Raw genomic sequence first — 20,009 nt, forward strand, 5'->3', positions numbered from 1 at the left:
TTTGCAATCTTCTGATTAAAAATTTTTCGCATGAAGATCCGTTCTCCACTCGCTTGCATTACTGTCCGTCATGCCCAGCTGCAAGACCATCCCTCAATATTATGTTATCTAGTACCAACAATGGAAATTTTGGTGTTGCGTTGTGCTAGGTAACACAACTAGTAACTGTAACTTCTAGCAGCAATAATTTCTACATCAGGACGTAAAAGAGAATACCATAACATAATCCAATTTAAATTCAACATTGATGTTTGATACTTTATGTAATACAAACTGACAGACTTGAGCGATTTCGAAACTGAATTATCCAGTGGAGAAGCTCCGTCATACGCAAAAGTCGGGAGTGCTGATATCAGAGATATATATATACCAGTATACCTACGCTGTAGCCTATGGCTATGCCAGAATTTCGAAGAACAATTAGTATAATTAACGACGGCTCTACAGAAGCTATAAGAACCGAAATCGAAATCATCAGCTCCATAGACAGTAGCTTCATAGCTTTAAGATGATCTTAGTGGCCAACAAAGCTTTCGTTGGTCGCCTCGTTTAGTACCTATCAATGTATGGTGCTGACTTTCATCAGGTATCGCCGCTTTATGTTTCGACTACTTTACTTTTTTTTTATGTAACTTCTATGTATGTATTGCTTGATGCAGATATTTTGTAAACGTTTCTGTTTGTCATCAAAATCAGTCATCCGTAAATAACACGCATCACAATGAGCATCATGTCATGTATGACAGCAAATATATGCAGAGAAGCGAGACATCCTATTGAAGAAAAGTACAGCGATGCACTCATTGACTAATGAGTGACGGGGCTTCGAGTTGAATAGCAGACGATTCGCAAAGTTCGGTTTTTGTCATTTCTGTTATTAAATACTCGCAGACAACCACAACAACAGAAGATCTATGCGAACGCAATGAATGAGCCGCGAAGCCGTACGAATGGGGAACAGCGCGGTGCGGTGAGTTGCATCGCATCGCTGCCGGCTAATTTGCCCAGAATAACGCCAAAATGCCGGGATAGCTGATCTGTATGTTCATACATACATCCATCCATCCATCCATCCATCCATCTATCCCAGCCTTCTTATAGGACTCAGCCGGCATCGCGATAGCCGCGACTGGCAGCGGTCCTTTCTATGGCGACAGCGGTAGCAGCGCAGCGCAGCGCAGCGTAGTGGTTTCCGCTGGCGTTGTTGGTCCCGCTGCTGTATTTATCGTCATTGCAGCCTCTTGAAGTTTCGCAGTAGAGCTTTTCCACTGCTACACCTGCAATCAACAGCGGTTGTGATTCTTGTTGTTCTAGTCCCAGAGGCGATCTCAAAACGAGATTGTTGCCGACTTTGCTATTGTTTGCAGCTAGACTTTAAACAAACGGTAAGCCAAAATATGCAGCGTGAGCAACTGTTACAGTGTGAAAGTAACTGCTGCGTATTCCCGAACCGGTCTGTTTCGGTGCCTCTGAACTAAGTATATGAAATATATAATCACATCGGCCGCAATATTATGGACAGAAAATAGGTCTGTATAGGCGGACGAATCTCTGCATCGAAGCTGATACAGGTCGTAAGTCATGATAAAGATTTTAATTGTAGAGAATAGAGTATTGCTTGACTTTCACGAAACGTAAAATTCTCAGATATGCCATACGATACGAGTACAGAGACGAACGAAAGACAAAAGATACGTTTTGTGTTACGACGGGCGGGCAATTACTGAACGAGCTGACAGACAGACTTGCTGACACATCTATAATTCATACGAAAATGTATCATCAGAAAATGACGAGTACTAACCACTCCTAGCGACAGGGACATTCCTATATACATATATTTTGCTTCAACTCAAATCCTTGTCACGACAACCAGAAAATCGATAGGAGCAACGTCCTGCACTAAGGCACACAACCGAGCTTTGTCCGGCCATAAGGGTTCGTCTGCACATTTCCGGCTAGCAGTAATTAAAACACTGTTGTGGTATCGAACGAACTCTGGCTCTATCAAATTCTGCGAGGCTAGTCTGATCCGAGGAATTTTGAACGACTAATCCGAACGTTTCCCATGGCTTGTGAAAGGCGGCAGGCTATATTTTCGAAAAGTTTCGACAAAACTTCTGATCTATTTTTTTTTCCCGACGCACACCGATGTAGCCATTAATAGAGCAAGCAATTTGAGACAAACGGTAAGCTAGATTGGTCTCTACGTATGGTAATTCTAATAGATGGCCATGCCTGGTTGCGCAGATGCGAAAGTAAACTGCAAATGACGTGTCTGTCATATTTGATCAAACTTTACATACATTAGGTTCGAATATGACGTTCGCAATTTATACTGGTGACAGAGTATGGGTAGCCAGTCGGCAACCCCCAGGTCATCATTTCCCTCTGCACTGCGTCTTTTGCTGACTGGGGCCGGAAGTCACCTGACGAAATAGTAACTTTTCGACGCTTCAGACAGAACAAATGTCTGCACCTAGAATCGAATACGAAAAGCTGTACCTAGAGTAGAAATTTCCTCGTAGATATTTTCCTGCGTACATAGTGATGTCGAAGCGCGTTCGATGCTATAGAAAGTAAATATGTCTTCTGCTGAAAGTACGTCGAGCACTTTAACGTCTCACGGTAACGTAAGTAAACTGATCTGTAGTGAAATGATTATAACGTACAGTCCGAGGACCTAGGTTGAGCTCATTGAGACTATGAGCAAAGTCAACAAGAGACTTATCTCACAAAGTACGTCCACATCGCTCACGCCTATACTTTTAGTTCATTATCTAAAAGACTCATTCTAAGCACAGATCCAATCGACCAGCTTGTTATCATGTTTTTTGGAGCCTTTTTTGCTCATCTTTTGATCCCTCAACGTTACCATTAGCCTTAAGAAAACTTCAAATAATTTCATAAATGTGTATCTTTTTCAAAGATTATTATTTGTACACTTACCGAACAGCTGGCGCCAATGATAATAATTGAGCGTTTTAAAATCGAAGATCATTCTACATCTGGTATCTCTGTCGGGCTAGAGACAACCAGAATTCATGGAACAACACCGACTCGCTATTAGAGTCCGGTCTGTCTGTTATTCAGTTTCTACTATTATCAATTCAGCCGATAAATTACCTTTCTGGAGCATTTGAAACGGACGGCAGCCAACTCGAACAGACAATGAAACCACTACGAGAAAGGCCTCCGACATTTCTCTAGCTGCCGTCCTGTGGTAAGCAACCCCTGTCACGAACGTTGGCAATTGGCAGATCTCGCGTACATCACCAACGACCTATCTAGTGCTATCCAACAGTCTGTTGTCGCCTGATCTCTGCCAGTAGTAATACCAGTTATAATAAAATTCTGTCTGTAATGGTAGCTACGATTTGACCGGTTTAATCACTCCTATTAAAATGATTTAAGCACTAATTCTGCACTCTACAAAGTCGACGCTGGCGTCGACTTTTCATCTGCGGTTACCACTGCTCTATATTCTGACGGTCGTATGGCTTTACGCGATGTGCATATATATATATATATATATATATATATATACATATATGCACATATATGGCCAGTCATTAGAAATAGAAGGGTCCACTGCGTACGAAAATAACAAATAAACCTTGTGATTCGTTTTTTGTTTGTGGACAGCGCGAACGCTGTAGGTATGATTGGGCACAAGCCGGGAAGTTGACGTAAACGTTAGAAGTATTACGATATATATCTATCATGCATATGAAATATTTAAATTTCAGAGGGTTTTGGTGGGTTTTGACAATCGAAAAGAATCAGCTTCTTCGATATATATATATATATATAGTGGGGTTAATTCTCATCGTGACAGAATTATCGGCAGACCCGAACTGCGTCTTTAAGCTAAGTTTGGCCAATCTTGCCCTTATAGTGTCTGCGGCAGCAGCATATGTTCAAACGGGATGAAGGGCATTTTGCGAAGAAGATTGCAAACTTGCTGCTAACTTAAGCAGTTTTTGAGATGCTTATGTAGCAAGTGTTGCTATACATGTCGCCGGCAAGGGAATGGAGGGCGTTCTTGAAAATATATGACTTGAAATGCAACAGAAAAAATGGAGGCCCTTTTGTACAAAAAGGTTTACATTCGTTTATGTTCATCAATCAAGATTAGCCTATATATATAATTCCCAAGAAAAATAGGCTTACTGATCATCTCTATTGACGGAAATTTTTCATATGGATATATATCTATATATATATATGTGTATGCATATATATGTGTACAACTACTTGTCTATGGTGTGTAACGACTATTAGAGAAATTACCTGTGTATTAATTACACTGTACCACGTAACGAATACTGCCAGCCCGTATGTTCCTTTCAAGAGGGAAGAGATAAACGGCAGACGAAAATGTTCACTGGCCTACAGTTCAAACCCTATTACCTATATTTAGTTATCAAACTTTTCGACAAATGAAGCATGCGGGAATTTTACTAAGGCAAACTTGATTTATTCAAGCGGAGCATTGAGTAAGAGAAAAAGTTACGGTTACGAGCCGTTTGTTTTGCCAAGACGAGCAACACGTGTGAGTTACGTGAAATTTCATCGTACCCCAACAGCATTAGTAGTTGGATGAAAAAATTAAATAAGCGTCACGAGCATAGCGCTGGTACTGTGCTAACAGTAGCAGAGTTCAATTGGACAAAAAACAGGCGCAATATAATAATACCATTCCAGTTCATCGTTGAGCTGGCTCGTGCGTCTCTAGCTACGCGAAACACTACTGATCCGTCCATTGTGAGGAGGTTCTGTCGTTTGAAAGCTGACTGTTTCACATGGATTACATTAAGTATCTACATCAATACTTATTCACTCTGTAAGTGGATCACACTGTAAGCAGGGGCCAGAAACCTCTCCGATCTCAAAACTAGTGCTCATAAAGGGTCCTGCTGAATATTTAATTAGTAATAATACGAATGTGTGTTTTCCTAGTAGCTGTAGATCCGTGCCGGTTGTAGACATTTCGAACGTACCTATTATACGCTTTACTTTTTTCATTTCGCAGGAAATCAATATAATCTTCGATATATTTATAATGAGCTTTTATGCATACAATGGTCGCTTAATTGAACAAATACAAGTTGCATTTACGTAGTTCCATTCATATCTTCTTTGGATAGAGGCGGATTGGCGGCATGTGTGGCAGTGCGCCCCATCTGTTACTTTGTGCCCCAGTAACGAAGGTGGGCAGGAGGGCGGGCAAGCAGGCAGGACAGGACGTAGTTGATAAGTGTCGCCTCTTTTTGTTTTTTCGCACGAGCAACTTCGTCCCTACAGCAGCCATTGTACGTAGATAGGCGATTAATTGGTTGAATGCCTTAGCATGTATTTTACTCATTTATGTAGTCGTAATTGTTGAAAGCGTTATGCTTACCGGTGTCGGTTAACATGGTGGTAGATCGGCCGTTTTTTCATTACATGCAAATTGCAGGCTCACACACATAAAGGGTATCGCTCTTCTATTTGTCATCGCCCCGCCTTGTCTATTTCTATCCCTCGATAGCGTTCTGACTAATAACTTACGGTTTGTTGGGCAGCCGAGTGTAATAGGATTTACCACAGGGAGGAACACAAGCCTATCACCGCCAAAGCTTGCTCTGTACGCTCGTCGGCGACATGCTATCATCTACTAAAACCGTGTTTGATATAAACAAACAAGCGACTTTGAACTAGTTCCTTCCTAAGCGGCGGCGGCGGCGGTAATGATCGCGGCAAAGTTTTCGACACTAACCAATAAGGAGCTACGTGTACAAATCGAGTCGGGCAGGACTCGGAGCGCATGTAGCCATAACCGTCGATCACAGGGGGCTACAATGTTTATCAAAAGACACAAGTCACAACAACACCGGCAGTCGCAACAACCGACTATAGCGTAAACTGTAACCCATATTTATTTATTTCAACGAAGGTGGAGCTATTTGCTTAATTCGAAAATATTCATGTCCCGCCAAGAGTCGAACAGCCAACCGAATCGCCTTATAATTACGATAGAAGCGTGACGAAGCGTAGAAGCCAGCTCCAACCGGAGACGTCTAGCTCTTCACTGCAATAAAACCCGTTATATATATATATATATATATATATATATATATATATATATATATATATATATATATATATGCTACATCCTAAACAGAAAGTCACCGGTCCGTCTGTAACCGATCATTATAAAAAAGGAAAGTGACGTAAAGTTGGCTCCGGCCATCAAAATCTCTGCTATTCAACACGAATTTCTGAAGTCTTTGCATTCACTCCCTTATTGTCTACTTGGTGCTCTAAAAGGATGGATGAATGCACCGTGGTGCCCCCCGACAGTGAGTGTTGTGTATTTACTAAGGCAAGGGCTAGGCAGAACGTGACAAAAATAGCCACTTTTAGAAAATGCAGAATCCTGCGCGGTACAATAGCATTTTCGGACGGTCGTGTTTAATTCGATGGACTAACCTGACACAGTAGTATCATTTTTTATGGGTTTTACAATGCAACGAAGGCGATTTATTGCCTATTCGTCTTGATGCGTAGATGTATCTTTCATGCAGATGGCTGTATCGATGCAAAAAAAAGCGCCATTTTTAAATCTATTTGATATAAAATAACATCCGAGACCTTTAGACGTCCAATTACGTCTTTTCCGCAGACGACTATACGCGCTTTTTTTCGTCAAATTTGGCCGGGGAAATTTGGTGGACTATGTTGGTTGTTAGTACGCTTTTATCTCGTATCACGGCGCGTGTGCTCTGACTGCCGCGGAGACGCTTTCAAATAGACTTTCACTTATGACGCTAGGTAGTCAAAGACCGCCGCAACACTAAATTACGGCGAGATCATTATGGAAATAATTAATCAACGCCTTAAGTTGCGCCCATATAACTTGGTAATCTATCTAACCTGCTTGACAGATCGTTTATTATAGGCGATATTTTTACTACTAGCTATAAACTTTTCGAATGATCAAATATATCATGCTTCCCAATAGTATGAAATACTAAGTTTCTCGCAACCTACGAGCTCGACGATGTCCGCTGCTTGTAGCCTTTAGATAATGATTTCTTCATAAACGACTCAAATGGCCTGGAGTCAATTTGTTCTCAGTTAGGCGTTAATTATTTACATTTTACGTCGTTTCTCTTCATATGAAACGCAATACATTTTGATTGATTGTACTACTTACGATTTCCTGTCGTATACATAAATTCTATAGCTGCTTCAAGTTTTCTTAATTGTATAATTTGAAAACGGCGCCTATTATATTAAAGCAATAAGATATATTATGTTAAATGGTTCCGGACCAGATATACATTTTCTGTTAGGTTCAGCTTCTGAAGCCCTTGAGGCCGCTGCTGCTGCTGCTTCAGCTCGACGCGTTTTGGCGTGTGTTTGGTCACAGCAAACACCGTCATTTGTAATAGTGTCACTTAGAATTCTAACGTACGTTGGGGCAACCGACAGACATCAGTCAGGGCTTATAGGACAAATGGAAAAGTTTTGTTCTACAAAAACTATCGGATTCGAGTCTAGACCTGTAGACAATATCCGTATCTAACTTACCTTAGATAAATAGAGAACTATAAAGAGCGCCTATGAAGTTAGAAATTATAATTGATGATATTGTTAACAGCGATTGGTCTGGTGCCATACTGCTGTCAGGTGTAAAATATTAAGGAAAAATCTATAGTTTATTATAAACTGTGCTAGTATACCTTAGTAGCACATAGTCTGGCTAGATTTTTTTTTTTAGAGAGCACTAACTAGCCATTTTGTATTGCCACCATTTTTAAGCTCGTGCTCATCACAATTTAGAAACTAGAAAATAGGAAAGCATGTTCTACGGATATGCCCAGTTCGAATAGATTATCCATCTACATAGCTCGAGCAAATCTACATCGAAAACGATAGCCCGGACATTGCATCTACCCTTTTTTAACGAAGTCGTCGCCTGTGCGTCGTCAGACAAAGGCGTTTACATATGCATGTAGAAACACGTAATTGCGTTAAAAGAAAACATCAAAAAAAAAACGCACTCATGATGGATAACCACATATATGATAAATAGATTTCTCATATCTCTGTTGTCTTTTCGCTTTGCAAGGGAAAAAAATGACAGAATCGAATAACAACAAACGCCTCAATGCTTGGTCTCAGATGTGTGTTTAGCTTATTATACTGCTATACAGCGATATATCCTTAGTTTACGTTAAAATGTATTCGATTTTCAAACTAGCCCTTTCTTTTTTCGTATCATCTTGTCGAAAGGTAACAGCAACAATGACGTAATTCGGCCAAGCGTCGTAGGATCGCGTACGAGCAAGCGTGACCTGCAACCACACACTTCGTCTTGACAAGCGAAAACATTCCGTTCTTGTCCCTACGTGTATATGTGTATAAATATCACCACCAAAACTGTTTTTGTAAGAAGCCCGTCCGAGGGCGCTCACATAACAGATGGCTACTTCTATCAGTAGTGTTAGATGGAGCAGAGAATCAAGCTCGACCTATCGGCGTCTACTAGCGCTGTCGCAGATCGTCATCGACGATTGTCGATAAAACGACAAGCGAGGATTGCCCTGTTGTCTCTCCCGATCGACTTGGCAGTGTAGGTTATCTGAGAGAAGCTGGGTACAGATTTTGCCTTCCGCCACCTTTGCAGCATACTGCCTCTAACTGGTTTAGATCCCGTATAAAGGCGTGGTCATGGGTGCCTTCATTGTTGTTGCTATTCCATTGCCACGGTGGGCTGCCCCATCAACTCTGCCAATGCAGCTACCCATTTGCGCTAACCCACGTAACGTTACTAGCAGAACCGATAGCAGGGAGCCACGTAGCTAACGGGTTTCGAAGCGGTACGCGTCGAGTGTTTGAAGGGTATACCAGGAGGCCGCGGCAGAAATAAGTTTCTGCTACTGATGATATCCAACTCCATTGCGTCGCTGTCGGCGGCAAAAAAATCGGCTTCATTCTATCATCGAATCATGAGCAAACTATCCGCAGTATCGTTCCATTCCAACCTAGCGACGTCGTCCTAGAGTTGCCGCTGCTGCCTCTGACGCTTTCTGTTGCTACATTAGTCGAAGAGGAAGTCATTTGAACCTTGTTCTCCGATGGATGGCACAATAACACAGTAATAGGACATCCACGAGACGCAAGGCGCTGAGTCTGGATACAAAGGACATTCGGCAACATTAGGCTTATGGCTGTTGTGGGCTTCTTCTCGGGTCGAAGCAGCGTCACTTAATCTCGATCTTGAGAGTAAAACGCATTACACAAGACGAAGCAGTCGCCTTAATGTCGGTCAAGGGTGCCGCCAGCCGGGAGGAAAAACGTAGAGAGTTAAAAGGAAGAAGAAAGATCTTCAACAGAGCTGGAGGGAGTGGCACCATAAAGTCGGCGCTTGCCGATAATCCACAAAAAAAGCAGTTCCTTGTATAGACTCGATCCGTAATTTCCATCCCTTCTACGTAGACCGTCTACCTAAAAGAAAAAGCGCAAAAAACTAAACCTGTACAGTGGTCGTTGAGCAATGGTCGAATTGGCGTATACGGTTTGGGTTGCTTTGGCATATACAATATAACGCTACCAAATTAATAATTGCTCTTATTTGTCTGTTCTAGTACAGGAGTTTTCGGAACCGTCAAAGGCTGATGTGTGCGACGAAGCGGAAGGCGATTGGTGTTGTATGATGAGTAGTGCAGGGTTACCGTCCTCTACCAGCGAAACCGTTGCTATCACGCTTGATGATTATACCTCTCAGGTACATATTCGGCCCGAAAAGGACCATTTTAGTTTTCAAAACGCAGGTAAAGCATCCACGGCCTTATAAATTAACTAAATCCATACTGTTCAAGAGTACCGTAATTAGTAGACTCATTAAAACTAATATTACTATTTCGGCATAACGGTATACACTGTTTCATTAGTTAGTTGTTAAAACATTAGTTGTTTCCCTGAATTGTTTAAGTGGGTCGGCAATCAAATATGTCTGCTACCTAAAAAACGGACCCATTTCGACAATACACATATGAATACATAAGTAACACATATAACGATATTTCAATAGCATCACAAACACATATAATTCCACTATTAGCAAATACCGTTGCTTTAATTGTGTTCTAGTAGCGCATTTTTTTGGCCATTGAGAATGTTGATTTGGTGAAGATGCTAAAACGTCAATTTAGAAAAGCGATAAATTCGAAACCCTAATTTTCTACTGCTTGCTATCCGTGATAGCTCTCTGCTAATTTTTCATTTCGGTTTCGGCCCAATTAAGTAAAGTATTAATACCGGATCCTTTTAAGCAATACAGATCTAGAAGCATCTTTTACACAAGCGTTTGTTTTTGTTCAGTAATTTCACTACAAGCGAGTCCGCTTGACTATGAAACTGAGTAACCTTTGAGCTAGGTGGGTTAGAACGATACCTTCTTGTACGCGGTAGAGGTGCTCCTCGTTAATTTTTACACATATAACCCAGCGTTCCGGCAGCTTCTGGACAATTATATGCCTACCATTTGCGCTACCATATGCAAATTCTTTTTTTATGGTCTCTTGAGGTAAGTAGACGATGGAATATGCTGGCCGACCACTTGTCCTTTTTGGGCATGAAAAGTACTAGAACCAAGTCAGCTAATATCGGAAGAATAAGCGGGTTGAAGCAAACTTTGGGTACTCCTCTGTTCAATCCAGAATATAAATGAGGCATGGCATTGTCATTAAGTAATTAAACGGCCTGCTTTTGACTGTCGTGCCAGTCAATGGGTCTTTCGAGAAACTCAGGATAGTGGGCTGCACTTATTGCTTAATTTTTGGCAAGTATTTCATAGTAGCAGATGCCCCGAAGGTACATTACAAGTACAATCCTCACCTTATAGCTGAACCCACTTAACACGGACTCGATTTCTTTTAAAGGCCATGTTATTCTGTTGCCTGATCGCTCCCCGGCTAAGGGTAAAAACTAAAGAATTCCTCATTCTTCGAGGAATTATTTAGTTTTTGTATGCTCCAGAGTTTTTTGTGCCTTGCCGTAAAGTACAGCCGACTGCGTATGGAATACACCACACGCATTTTGAGAAAATCTACGAAAAATAGAGTTTTTACTCAGTTTCCGATTTTTGCTGTTTCAGAGCAATATATTGATTAGATATAGATAATTCTGTAACACGTTACATGTCAAGCGCGACTCCGAGCTACGCGATGGCGTTCCCGCTTGCGGCAGTGTGGTTCAGTTTCTCGAGTTTTTGCCCCTGGCCACCTTTTCTTTGGTCTTCAACCGCCGTTCTTAGAACGCTTGCATCATTTACGCTTAAGACCACTTTATCTCATTCATTCATCAATGAATTTCAGTACCATTGTAACTTTCGAGAAACGAAAACTTGAGAACTAATCATTAATTTTTTCAAAAAAGTGCAATATTCATCAGCCAAATTTCGTCTGCTAGCGGCACCTAGTTTAAAAAGCCGCCAAAATCTCTTTTAACTAACTGGCTGTAATAACTGATTCAAGCAGGTAGGATAGACATATATATATATATTTATGGTGTTGGCACACACATATATATAATACGGATAAATTTGTCATCGTCTTTGGTGGCGGTAAACGACTATTTTTAACAGTACTACTACTGCTAGATCGATAGTTACACTGCAGATGGCCATGAAGTGTTGATCAAGATAAAAGAGCAACGATATATGTTTAGCATCGTTGACATTACTTCTATGTTCAACTTCAGTGAAACAATATTGCTAAGCGCATAAGTATGGCGCTACTGCTAGATCTTACCGTTTAGTCGTAGAAGGAGCAATATCGATGTATAGTCCTTCTCATGCAATGTGTAGCCTTAGAATTTTTCAAAGCGATCCGCGGTCATTGTTGCTTCTGCTAACACTGCATAGGACTTGGCCGCGCGTCTGGCATGATCGGGGCCGACTTCGAGCAAATCACGTTGACGTTCAGCTTCGCTAGGTGACAAGGATCGACTGAAGTGTAAGATGGCGACGTTGAAGCTTCACTATAAGCTTACGACTGGTAGGTCATAGCATATGGCTAGTAAAACGATACGATATAGTAGCCATGGCCATACTGAGTTCATTTAGCAAATGTCAGTCGGTGAAAGGAGAGGCTCGATTAAGCTGAAGGGAACGAATCAGATTGTCAAAAAAGAAACAAAATGTACCAATAGCCTTGCCACTGCTAGCGGCCTTGCTACTGCTTGCCTTAAACCAATATTTGGATGGATGTATTTGTTTTTGTATGTGGATTTATGATTGTGTTACGTCGCATCAGGAACGTATTCACACGCGAAACATACGCATGCACTGAATGATTTCTAATCGAAGTAAGGATAACAGTGCAAAATACGTACGTCAATATAGCACTGGTGTGCAAACGATAGGAATGAGCAAACTGATCGAAAATTGACGGACGTCAGATATAAGGGTGTTGCCATAAAATGATTACATAAAAAGCAGGTTACGCGACTAAATACTATATGTAAACTGACAGCAGAGAAAAGAGGAAACGGATTTTCAAAAGTGTTTGTTAGTTTATTATTTTTTTGATGTTGTCTATCTTAGAAAAGCATTAATGTTGTCCTTTTCATTGAATATATATATATATACATTTTATTTTTCAGTTTGGCTACCACTGGATTCAAGTACTAACGCACTAAGACATCGAACTACTAGAAGGTTTTCAGGGGTGTCTTGCTATCTTCGTCGGCCCATTCCAGACGCAGTTTTACGGACTAAAATTTTAAGTGTACGTATAAATATTATAGACCAATCTCATTCTTTTTGTTCTAGCCAGACATCGAGGGGAAATATCTAGATGGCGAATTTATTCAGTAGACGAGTCAAATAACGGCGTTTGGTAGGGGGCTCGTTGAAAACATTCGTGGCTCATAAATTCCCTTTCTGCAAAGGCTAATCCACCTCATTTCTCGCAAGAGTCGTTGCCATGACAACGCCAGTGCAACGGGCTGCCCCACACTCAGCAATGGCTAGAAGAGGCCATAGTCTCTGTGCGTTAGCATCCTGCGGTAATGATTTGTCTGTGTTCAACGTTGCCGTTCGTATCACCATTTACAGCTGACATTTATACGTCTTTTATACGTCCGCTTATATAGGTTCGCACGTTTGTATCTATGTTTGAGTTCTGTTATTAAATGAACAGCGCTGGTTTACCGTGAGACTTGACGCGAGTAATTAAGAAATGAGCAGTGAATGTAGGGTTCGCTGGAACCGCCTGAGCCTTTAAGCTGCGCACTGTTTTCCATATGTATACGTCTTGAATATCTTATTTTGCTACTATCCGGTTCTACCATTGATCTTGTCTTTGTTTACAGTTAGTTGATAGGGATTGATAGATGTAGTCACGTCAGAAGATGTTTTGGTGGAGACTATCCGAAATGGCATGGAGCCAGCACTTCTTATCTTCATAAATAAATACACTAGCGAAGATATGCATGCATTTGTATATCGTGCAGATTTATAGTTCGTCTATCAGCCACTACGTTGTAATAAGTAATAGTGTTTATAGTTGTGATTTAAAAAATTCGATTTTGTGCGCTACGCCTTTAATTTACGTTCGCAATAAACATCTAGGCTCTCCCGATCGGTACGGAAGAGCTTTTCCGAGAAACATATATACGCGTGTATATTATATAACCAGCAAGCATCATATATAAATTCAGGCAATGAATAACTTGAAATATATGTAGTTATCTTGCCTTTCATTGTATTTAGACCAACCGGAAACTCAAAAGCATATCTCACAAGTCTTTGTCGTGACGAGAATTTATTCGAAATTTCAAATATATCACCACAAATTGCCGTAGCACCTTATAGCTTGCGTTTTCCTTGCAGAAGATCCTTAGTTGGTTACTAGGATAAAATGGCCATATATTAGCTTTCCTTACGTAAAGTAGTCGTTCATCCTTAAGAAGATTTTGTCGTCCGATGTAAGGTACAGGTTGCTTATAACAAGGGTCTGAGTAAGCGCGTACACACACAGACACATACATATGTACATATATGCGAACACGAATTCAAGAGTTTAAAGCCTGGGAGGTTTGTGCCTTGTTTCGACGGTCAGCGAATTGCGATTTTAGTGGGACTATGCAATGTAGGCTGGTATCAGCTTTGCAAAAACTAGTCTCAGTTTTAAGCCTACTGTTTTCGAATAGAAGCTGAGCGAATTAAAGTGAGTAATGTATTTATTTTTTGGCTGATTGTTTTGTCCTGTTATTCCCTGCGTCCTTCTCCCTTCCTGGCAGGGGATGGGTAACGCTCTCTTGCCACGCGACAATTATCGTTTCACTCGACAGAATAGTCGAGGAAGACCAGCTCCGATACAAATATTGCGATGGCTGCTCTTAGTCCGATAGATTATTCCTTATTGGAAAAGAATTATATCATTTGTAAAGCGTACGCATTCCCCATCTATGTGCAGGTCAGATGATTGATTCTCGATATATTGCCTAGTATAACCTATACATCTAGCTTGAAATGAATATAGGAACTGCATGGTGCTGCTATGACCGAACCAGCATCCGCGGATATTGATAGCGTGATGAGACCATTTCAGCTTGTAGCCGCTCGTCAGGATAAGAGGCCCGAACGCCGGTGCACAAGCGTATGTGACGAACGTGCAAGTCAATCATTCAGGCAAGTTTCATACATAACAACTAACAATAGACGAACATTGATCTAAATGCATTCGCACTCGGAACGATGACGGAGCATCATTGCAGATATTTGATAGGCACACGATTTTATTACCCTGTCCTTGCAGAGGAGGCCAACTATTCTCGAAAATCAAATCAAGAAAAATGGAAGTTGGACGTATGTAGGTCATCATTCCAGCTATGGGAGATGTCGCATTTATGTTTCATACTAATCCTATTGCTTGATAACCAGTCGTAGGTGGTTCGATGTAGGCGCACAGCATTGACATATATACGAGACAATATAAATGTTTTTCTAAATTTGTGATTAAACATATATTTGACATCGGCTTTGTTTATATCACTTTACCGCCTTAACTAATAGCACCGTGAATGGATTATAGAGTTAGCCGCCAACGTTTGTTGTTATGCACACATTTGACCCTGTTTCTTTTCAACAATGTGAGTAATCGTGGCCTTTTCTGTAACTGGTTAGGTAATGCAGTACGACGTGGTCCTTGGCTTTCCATGTCGGATTTTGATGGACAAGTTGGGTTTTTACTGAGAGAAGTTTTTATTTTTTACTTTAGATAGTGTTCCATTGTTACTATCTTAAGCTAACCAGTATTGCTTTAAACATACCCTATGTAGTTGATAGTGACGATCCCGTCGTTCCACTTTATGCTACGTTACATCAACTTGAATTGTTTCTATTTAGATGCAACTGTTTGCAGAGGAAGCTTCAATAGGTTAGTGCAGAACATTGTTGCAAAGCATTATTCCAAGTAATAAATGACATTTTTTTTTTAGTTTTTTTAATGTCAAGTAAATAATATTTATTGATTTGTATATGGAGTCTGTGACTGTTGAAATAACGAACATATGTAAACCACTCCGTGGAGTATGACTGCTACTATACACGAAGAGGATCTTAGTCATTTTTGAAGAGAACCGATAGGTCAACTGTTTATTGGATGGCTGAACTTTACTAGCTCATGGGCAACAAAGGGCCACAATGCAAATGAACGTAGAGAAGAGATGCCCACCTAACAAGTTACTTGTCCACATATGTGATGAAACGGCCTTGCTTTTCCGATATTCGGCATCTCCAAAATTACATAGGATTAACGATTTCCATCGTTGTAAATATGCCGCTTCTAACTTAACCTTTGGTTTCGCATATCCTCTTAGGGGAAAACTTTGTACCCCTCGAACCGTAAAGATTATCTCATATTTGGAATACCCGAAATTCTCGAAAATCCTCGATAAACTATTTGCTACATGTCTGCAACGAAAGACATTGTATTTTAGCAGTGGAACGTCGTAAATACACTTTAGATATATCAGCTGAGAATGCGTTGTCGTCATTTGTTATTTCTCCACTTTTTTGTTTTTCCGTAAATAGCGTATTTATCAGACGACACCAAGTCTATATGCGTAATTGAATTAGACAGGGAAACATAGAGGCCATTAACGGTAACTTTTTAAGGCATACGGTAAGAAACGCAGCTGTTCTCTGACCCCTTTTGAACATACAAATAGAAAGTGGATCGGAAGAAATACTGAATGACGAGATCTTTTTGTGGAAGAGTTAATGTTACGTTGCTCTGTCGTACATCGTTCGAAAGTTTTTTTTTTTTTCTGTGACTGGACATTTCCTGAATTGTTGTTATCTGAAGCTACGGATAGTTCTTAACCCATTGGATCGAGCAACTTTTACCTGGCTGAGCTCGAATTACCTCATGCCTCGAACGCTAATGTGTCACTTTAATGATAGCTTTTAATATCTATAATCTTAAATCTATTACCAACGTCAGGTAGGCTATGTGTGTGTCTTGTGGGACAAGACAGGTGGTGACGGTGGATGATAAATATAGCCTGAATCAAAGTTTAGGCCTTCTCATTTATTCCAATATCTCTGAAAAAAATTTCCAGCTATTCAACTTCGTCTAATGAAGTACGTTTATTCTGATAATCTACTTCGGTTACCATATTTTTTTGCCAGACAAATTACGTTTGTCTTTATCGATTTCCCAATCAGCTCTGCTTGTTTCTTAATGAGCTGCTTCTTTCAAAACCAAATGCTTCCTATATTATCTGCGTGGTGCTTAGCTGTTCGGCGGGTCGGAGATTACACGTATATACATACATACATACATACATACATACACATGCAACGCAAACGGCACATCGATCTATACATGCAATAATAGCACATCACCAAATGGATCATCCCAACGGAATCTTAGCCAGCTAACTAGCGATTGCCAGCTGGTAAATCCGCCAAACTGCCATCCAGCCTGGTCTTCCACCATTGTTGCTGTCGTTGTTCTTGTCCTTCGCGAAGATTTTGTAGATGTCCATCAATCTTGCTTCCTTTACCCCACGTCTGGCCATCTCTGCTTTTTTATTCTGCCTGCCTGTCTCTTTGTCCGTTGGTTTCTCCGCCAGCTAGTCGGTCGTAGCGTAAACGTATCTCCAGACAATGAAGGCAGCACGTATATTCACTTCCCTACGTCACGCTACTATCCGATAGTTGACGATAACACGCCAATAGCACGACAACTGTAAGGCAGTGTGGCAAGACGGCAATGCACCGGTATGAACTTACATAATTTTGATGATTTCAATGATGGCTGTGGTTCCTGTAGGGGTAGCAACTGAGTAAGCAGGAAAGACGTTGTCTGCTCATTGCTTTACTGTCGACGACACGCTGTCGATCATCGCCGCTCTGTGCTGAGTTCTGTAGTCTATAATGATTAGATGACTCGGAAGACTCCGCTGGTCGCAAAAACAGGGGGACAATCAGCAGAAGTGGCGTCAACGGAGACGCGGTAAAACAGACTAGTCAGAAGTTCCTTCACAAGGATGCTTTCTCCCTTTGACACACACTCGATCGCTCGTTACTACGCTTTCCTGTGGCAAATCCCTTCCACCGTTTCAGCTGCTAGCGGTATAAGTACATATTCGTATGTAGACGGCACCACCACCCCGTGTCTGCCAACTGTCGGCTTCAGGTTCGACATGGGCCAAGTGCCAACTGAAATCCTAACCGTAACCGTAATCACGATTGAAACGTGTCTCCGTGGGCCTGTTTTTCGGCGGATGCAGCAGTAGCCGCGGCAGCGAGCGAAAACGCCAAGTCGCGTGGGTGGAACAAGAAAAAAGCGCACGGCCTATTTCTCTTCTCATCTTTATCTATGACCACTTTCCACCATCAACGTGTCATCACAGATGTTGCTTAAGATATTGCCGCTGCTGTTTCTGCCTTAGTCGTCATCGTATAATTGTGTCCGTGAACGTGTACTTGCCAACTAGCTGGCTGGTAGTTGCGTGTGTGTTCATGTCAATATGCAGACAGCGCGAGTGCGCGCTGATCCTCTGGCAGCGGGCTGTTAGTAACATTGAGTTGTGCCGTGTTTATGGGACATGTTCTTCTCTGCGTATTGTCTCCACATGCCTCTGTACATACATCCATACATACACACGCGCACGTCATAAATGAACGTTACAATACCGACACGGGACTCACAGCAGAGAACTACCCACAGTCACAGCCGCAATACCAGCGTACGACGCCACACCAGACCAAACCCAGTTATAACGTATCACGTCGAATCAATCGTGCACCGATGATTCAACAGCAATAACGCTGATGTGTTGGCCGTTTTGGCAGTAGCGCTGGTGACGATATGAATTTGCTAGGTCGCGGTTGTGGCAGGTCTTCCTTGTCGTTCTGCTTTTGTTCCTGTTGTTCCCGGCACCATTCGTTCTGTTGAGGCCGTTGTTGACACCAACAGGAAGGTAGCGATGGGCAGAGCAGCAACGGCAATCAAAATATTAGTCCTATAATCGCCACGTGGGTTTTATTGTATCTACGACACGCCATAGCTAGCGTTAATAGTATAATAATAGGACTGCTGCTGCTGCCGTCGTTGCTCTTATTGACGCTACCGGCTTCAGTGGACGTCACCAGCGCAACTGTACACACACTTATTAGAAATATTGTTATTATTCCTCGGAAGAAACAATTCTGGTCGAGACTGGGCGGAATCCACCGGCCGCTGACTCGACATTTCATTAACGAATCAACTAGGCAATTGCAACAGCTATTCATACATGGAGGCGCCAACGACGATCCTAACAACGCCAGCCATAGTGACAACAGACAGACGACAGACCCCGGCTAACGTAAGAAAAAAAGTATTTCATATCGCTGTTTTTTTTGTTAGCTTCCATAAGACTTCCCTTTATGCCAATATTCCTTCGCTGGATGTGTATATATGAGTAGAGGCGGATGGCTGCCTGGGTTATCTGTGTTCATGTACGTGCACACGGATGTACATATAATATGCATACGTTGCAGCCGATGTCGCTGGTGCTGGCCCTAGTCTTTCCGTAAAGTGATCATATTATTGAATAACAAGGAACAAAGAGGAAAACGGCGACAGGAGTAATGAATGCAAATTTAGCTTATATTTGTGTTACCGTGAATGGTAAGATCCTTTGTGTTGTTTTTGACGAAGCTGTTTGTAACATTATATGTATATATACATAGCACAAACAGCGTAAGCTTGACTCTGTGCATCTGTCTGCAAGCAGTGGCGTCCCACAGTGCAATGAGCAACAAATACACAAAGTAGTTATTATTGCGATTAATGTTACTGTGGAATAAACGTCTGCCGTGTCATCCATAACCGCTCTGTGTCTCACTGAGCGAGACTGCCGCCGTGATGTACATTAACCTCACCCCGTACCTGCACCCCGTTGTCAGGACCAACTGACTGTCACCTATTATTAGAACGACAAAGTAATAAGCGGGAGAAGAAGAATTTAAGAAGAAAGACAATTAATCGTCCACGTATGACTACTTGAAAAAAAAGCGTGGTATTTTTACGTAAATGCAAATATCTGCTTGTGTTAGACACAAATGGCTTGAAAAGACCCGTAAACTTGTCTGCTATGCGGGTATGCAACGAAATTACTTTAGAAATATGGAAGAAAAACAGCGACTATTATAGTCTCCTAAGATAATATTGTCCGTTCCTTTTTTGTGGCCTTGTCTTCGTAAAAGATTGCTATGTTTGTATAGATTTTATAGAAAAAAAACAAGCAAAATCTAACACACTGCGGAGCAAAAAGCAAGATATATTAGAAAATAGAGCTAATGTTTCAGTGTAACGTATAAATGACCAAATCTGATAAATCAAATTATAATTAAACCTGCGAATTTTCGCTGTTCTTAGCTAGCCTACGATTGTACAGTTCATCTGATCTGAACAATTCTCTATGAAATAGATTCCGTATTTGGGTGTTTAATA

At 41.3% G+C, this 20,009-nt stretch overlaps 1 protein-coding gene across 9 annotated transcripts in view; it reads left to right on the top strand.

Annotated features, from left to right (window-relative positions):
* LOC111246777 (uncharacterized) overlaps positions 1-20,009 on the top strand; it is a 123,093-nt gene that overhangs the window by 82,278 nt on the left and 20,806 nt on the right. For 5 of the 9 annotated variants that reach the window (XR_015322881.1, XR_015322879.1, XR_015322880.1 and 2 more), the window contains exons 1-3: positions 9,485-9,778; positions 11,918-12,050; positions 12,658-18,879. Coding sequence is in view for 4 of the 9 variants with exons in the window: in XM_086982340.1 (XP_086838466.1) it covers positions 12,014-12,050; positions 12,658-12,782; positions 14,610-14,689 (242 nt within the window). In the remaining 5 variants the exon portion in view is untranslated. Of the gene's footprint in view, positions 1-9,484; positions 9,779-11,917; positions 12,051-12,657; positions 18,880-20,009 lie in introns of those variants that run through there. The other 4 variants (XM_086982343.1, XM_086982340.1, XM_086982344.1 and 1 more) reach the window with 4 other exon arrangements.

Source organism: Varroa destructor, unplaced genomic scaffold (genome assembly GCF_002443255.2).
Source record: "Varroa destructor unplaced genomic scaffold, Vdes_3.0 BEIS01000003.1, whole genome shotgun sequence".
Taxonomy (NCBI): Eukaryota; Metazoa; Arthropoda; class Arachnida; order Mesostigmata; family Varroidae; genus Varroa; species Varroa destructor.